General features: G+C 37.4%; 1 protein-coding gene across 1 annotated transcript; it reads left to right on the top strand.

The window, feature by feature from the left end:
- Positions 1–1,302: 1,302 nt before the first annotated feature.
- On the top strand, positions 1,303–2,274 carry LOC114029181 (olfactory receptor 2C3-like). The gene has a single exon (XM_027843538.1). It carries the CDS (start codon positions 1,306–1,308, stop codon positions 2,272–2,274), a length of 969 nt encoding a protein of 322 aa, XP_027699339.1. The 5' UTR covers positions 1,303–1,305.
- The last annotated feature ends 3,640 nt before the right edge of the window (positions 2,275–5,914 follow it).

Raw genomic sequence — 5,914 nt, 5'->3', positions numbered from 1 at the left:
TAAGTCACCATGGTTATAAGGAGAGAAAGGGGGAAGAAATCCCTGCTACTCCTTCCCTGCAGTTGCAGAAAGAAAGGAAAAAAGCAATCCCCTCTCAAGAATAGGATTCTACCTCCATAACTGTCTCCTTCTGTTCTGGGGATTACACTCCACAAAGCTCTCCTACCTCTCTTTTCCCCTGGAGTTCTCAGGCTAGTTTATTAAAGGCCACCTGGGTCTTGACAGTCTTTGATCAGTCAGTCAGTGGGAACTTTCCTCTGATTTCTTCATGTCTTCACACCTCTAAAGAGGTAGCAAAGTGAAAAATACTTTTCCATTTAACACCTTTTGTCTCTGTTATCTGCCTCTGCTGTGATTTCATTAATTGGGCTTAGAGGGAAATGATTGATCAACTTACCACTCCTCTCATACACACTTACATTAACATTGTTTCTGGAAATATAAATCAATTTTAATGGCTCTACTCCCTGTATCTCAAGATTTACACACCAGAATAAAACACCTTTCCTTGTCTACAACTCTCTTATATGTGTTACCTCTCACTATTAGAATACAGAGAGGTAACACATATGATCCTTGAGGGCAGGGATTGTCTTTTGTATTTGTATTCCCTAGCACTTATTATGATGTTTGGCACATCTTGGGTGCACAATAAATATTTATTAATCCTTTATTAATGTGTGCCAGACACTCTGTTCTGTGCTAGGGATAACAAAAAAGAGATAAAAATAAAACAATTCTGTTTCACAAGGAGCTTATATTCTATTAGAAGAAGCAACGTGTACCTCAAAAGTAATTGTAAAATATAAAGTAAATTCAAAGTAATTGGAGAGGGCAAGGCACTATCAACTGGAGGGATCAGAATAAACTTTATTTATGACATGGTACTTGAGCTGATTCTTGAAGGACGTTGAGGCCTCTCTGAAGAACAGGTAAGTAAATAAGGAGTAGATTCGAGTCATGGGATGACTGGAAGAGTCTGTGCAAAGGCATGAAATAGGTGATGGAATGTCATATATGGGAATTCTATAGACCTGTTAGTCTCTGAAGAATTAAAGCTGAAGATTATCTCAAAAGCCATCAGAGAAGTGGGTGTGAGTAGGTTTTAAAGCATTGTCAAATAAAAGTTGACCAGTACAAATTTTGTAAAGGATGTCATCAGAGACACCTGATCTGTATGACCAGAAGTAGCAAACCTCTCACATGATCTCCTCATCATTTGGGACTCTGTGCACCTAGATGTGAAGCAATAATTTTGATCATGTTTTCCTCTTTTCTTCCAGTGTGCCCTTCCATTTAAGAATAATGGAAGAAGTCAACATAAGCATCCCAGAAGGCTTTTTATTATTGGGCTTCTCTGACCGACCATTACTGGAGATAATTCTTTTCATATTTGTCTCAATTTTCTATGTGTTGACCCTTTTGGGAAATGCCACCATCATGCTGGTATCACACTTAGATGTCAGGCTTCACACTCCCATGTACTTCTTCCTCACCAACCTCTCTTTCTTAGACATCACCTTCACTACTAGTATTGTCCCTCAACTGCTCGTCAACCTCTGGGGACCAGAGAAGACAATTAGCCATGCTGGTTGTGTGGTCCAGTTTTATATTTCCCATTGGTTGGGGGGTACTGAGTGTGTCCTCCTAGCAGTCATGTCCTATGACCGCTATGTTGCTATCTGCCAGCCCCTCCACTATACTATCATCATGAATTCATGGGTCTGCTGGGGCCTAGCTTCAACTGCATGGCTTGGTGGCCTTTCTACCTCTCTACTAGGCTCAACACTCACAGTACTACTGCCTCTGTGTGGTCACAACCATATTGACCACTTCTTCTGTGAGATGCCTCTTATCATGCAGCTAGCCTGTGTGGACACCAGTCTCAATGAGGTAGAGATGTATGTAGCCAGCTTCATCTTTGTGGTATTGCCTCTGGGACTCATCCTGGTTTCGTACAGTCAGATTGCTCGGGCTGTGCTGAGGATCAAATCCACTGAGGGGAGACACAAGGCATTTAACACCTGCTCTTCCCACTTGGTGGTAGTGTTCCTATTTTATGGGAGCATCATCTTCATGTATCTTCAACCAGCTAAGAGTAGTTCACATGAACAGGGTAAGTTTGTTGCTCTCTTCTACACTGTGGTGACACCTATGCTGAACCCACTCATCTATACTCTGAGGAACAAAGATGTGAAAGGAGCTCTGAAACAACTGGTTGTAGGATCTGGCTGTGGTCCAGAAAAGAAACAGGGGGTAATTTTTGAAGTTTAGAAGAATTACAAAGTGACTCAGCAGTTTCGATAAAGTGATATTAAAAGTGATTTTTTAAAAAAGATGCTAAGTGATTTAAAAAAATAAATTGTCAAGGCAAGATAAAAGGCATTTCATTCCAGGTCCAGCACATTTTTATGACTTTGGACAAATTACTTAATTTCTTCTGAATCTCAGCTCCTTCATCCCTAGAAAAGAGATAATTGTTTAGAGGAGGGGGAAAGAGAGAGAGAGAGAGAGAGAAAGAGAGAGAGAGGGAGAGAGAGAGAGAGAGAGAGAGAACTGGATGTAGAGCTGGAAGAGAGAAATTGTAGTCTTAGCTTTCCTAGTAGCAAGCTGACTGACTTTGGGTAAGTCAATTCACCATTTAAGGCTTCAGTTTCTTCGCCAGAGTGGCAATATGGCAAAATGGAAAGAGTGCCCAACTTGGGAGTAAGGGAATTTGGACTTCAACTTCACCTTAGATATTTATTAGCCATTTAAATTACTTCACTTCTCACTAGCTAAATAGAAAATGGCTCAAATAAACTTCCAGTTTGAAGGCTGAATAAAGCAAAATTGTCTCCTCCTGATTGCAGACTATACGTATATATACATATAAGTTACAATTAAGTGATGTGTTATATATAACACACATGTGTGCTACACCACATATACAACATTCATCACTTAATAGTAACATATATTTATAATAGTAATATATAATATATGTACATGTACATATATGTGCATGTGTACATGCACGTGTATATGTATATGTACATCACTGACTGTCCCCAATGCCTGGAATGTTAGGAAAGCTTTACCTCCTCCATTCTCCCTCCTAGCTTCCCACATATATTTCATGTGCATATTACTATTAAGTGATATATTATTCATATCCATATATAACATATATCATATACTACATACTAAGTGATGTTATTTACATATAATATAAATATCACCTAATAGTAATGCACATGTGCAACATACACATGTTGCTATTGTACATATATAAACATTAAGTGACTTGTAATATACAACACATGTGTTATATGTGACATAGAACACAATGTATATATAATATAAAGTGATATATGCCATATATCTATATGTAATAAACATGTCATTTAATAATAACTTTAGTACATTATAGAATTGTTGTATTAGCTCTTTGTTACATGAAGAAAAGAAGGAAGCAAAGACTTTACTATATCCAGAAAAGTATGAAAGGTAAATTTAGTCTATCCTTTATTTAGCTTAGAAGAAAGCTAGAAATAGAAATGAATACAACAGAATGTTTTGAAATGTATTCATTCCAGAGTGAAGGCAATCCATTTGAGAGGACAATTAATTCTTGTTTCACAAGGCATTGAGAAAAAAAAAAGTCAATCATTAAGCATAACTGAGGAAAACATTGAATTGAACATTTAGTTCTTCAAAAGTTGTTCTAAAATAGTTATCAATCATAAAATTTCAAATGTTTCAATGCAAATGTTATAATTTGATAAATAAGGTTCAGAAAATGCCATATAAATCTTAGGTGACAACACAAAATTTATAATTCATATAATTTGACTGCAGATAGAATTCAGAACTTAAAGCTTCTCCCACCTCAACCCTACCAGAGCTAAGCATGGAAACAACATCAAGTAGTGAAAAGAACACTAGGTTTAAAATCAGACATCCTGATTTTAAATCCTAGCTTTGACACTTAACAACTTTGTAACCTTGAACAAGTCACTTAACTTTTTTGTAAAGTGAAAGGGTTAGATTTGGTCACCTCTGGGTCCCTTCTGTCTCTGAATCCACAATCCTTTTATATTCTTTTAAAAGTTAAATCTGCAAACTATTTATGAAGCTATTACCAGTAGTAACTAATATCTCAAATTAGATAACAAAGAACAGAGCTACAAAGTGTTTGGGAACCAGGACGGGTTTATGAGTGAAGATAATGAGTTTTGTGCAAGGCAGTTGTAGCACCGAATGGAGGTGATCCAAGGATAAGGCCCGTCAGATTGCAAATGGCAGTGAGACAAGACAGTTAAGGGTGGGAGACAATATATAGTTTAATTGGTGAACTCGAGAGTCCAAATTGTGAAAGGAGAAAAGTAATAAAAAATAGATGAGTATGGTCAATTCCGTCATGTCTAACTCTTTGTGACCCTATTTGGAGTTTTTGTTTAGGGCAAAGATACTGGAGTGGTTTGCTCTTTCCTTCTCCAGCTCATAACAGATGAGGAACTGAGGCAAACAGGGTTATGTGACTTACCTAGGATCACAAGGTGTCTGAGGCCAGATTTGAACTTGCTAAGATGAGTCTTCCTGACTCCAGGCCCAGCACTCTAGCCATTGTGGCACCTAGCTGTCCTGAAGAATATGGTCACATATTCACAGCAACAAGGCTATGGACCCAGATGATAAATAGACTGAATCTTAAAAAAAAAAAAAGATAGGATGTCTAGTATGGTATCAGAGGGAGAGTCTGGAAATGGCAGTGCGGAGCAAAGATGTCAGCTCAATCTGTAAGGGAATATGAGAGAATCAGCAACCAACATTATAGAGAATGATCAGAGATTCCATGTCTTCTGAGAGATCTAGGATCCTGTGAGTACAGGAAAATGCCTGTCCTTCCTAAGTGATTATTTTCCATGTTTACCCATAAGTTTTCCATAGAGAGTCCATCCAAAATGCTAGGGTCTATCTTTGCATTCTCTTTACATCAAAAAGATACCAATAGAACACATAAGGTATTTGTTAGTTATCCCTCACTGCTCACCATGTGACTAGCTCATCATTTTCATTCACACATCCCCTCCTTTTTTCTGCAAAATTCCACTTTTCTATGCTGCTTATGTATACCCATTCTATATAAGGTTACTGAAGCTGATGTTCTAGGCTCTCTTATTTTTCATACAGATGAGCCTTCACTGTGAGCATAAATCAAATCTTCTGATAACTATCTGTGTGTGATGATTTGGTAATTGGCAGCAGTACCTAATCAATGAACTCTATGAATATAATTTTTATATTATTTATAATAGGCTATATCAGGATGATCCTTTATTTCAGATCTTTAAAGATTATAGTGTTCCAATGACCAACACTATTCCAGAGGCCTCATAATGAAATATGCCACCTCCTGATAGGTCATGAATTCAGAGTGCAGAGTGAGCATATTTTTTGTGGACTTGGCCAATTAAGAACTTTGTTTTGCTTTAATAAATATACATAATTGTAACAAGGGTTTTATTTTTCTTGCTTTCTTTACTTTATTTTATTATTTTTTTGGTGAGGTGATGGGGGTTAAGTGGCTTGCCTAGAGTCACACAGCTAGTGAATGTTATGTTTGTGAGGCTGGATTTGAACTCAGATCCTCCTGACTCCAGGGCTGGTGCTGTATCCACTGTGCCACTTAGCTGCCCCTTTTCTTACTTCCTTAATGGAGGAAGGTAAGAGGTAGAGAAGATGGAGAAAGAGAATCTGGACCTACAACTAAAATAAAAGTGAATTAAGAAAATAAAGAATAAAGACTGTGGCATTTTGTGACTCACAGCTATATAATAACACAGGCAAAGTATTGGTATTTGAAAGATGAGTCTTTGCTTGAGGGAAAAGTTTGGTGTCATTACAAGAATTTTTGCCTTTATCCTTTTGT

Source organism: Vombatus ursinus, unplaced genomic scaffold (assembly GCF_900497805.2).
Source record: "Vombatus ursinus unplaced genomic scaffold, bare-nosed wombat genome assembly UNPS02014910.1, whole genome shotgun sequence".
NCBI classification, from domain to species: Eukaryota; Metazoa; Chordata; class Mammalia; order Diprotodontia; family Vombatidae; genus Vombatus; species Vombatus ursinus.
The sequence above is the reverse complement of the archived record's forward strand: the minus strand, read 5'-3'. Positions and strand labels throughout refer to the sequence as shown.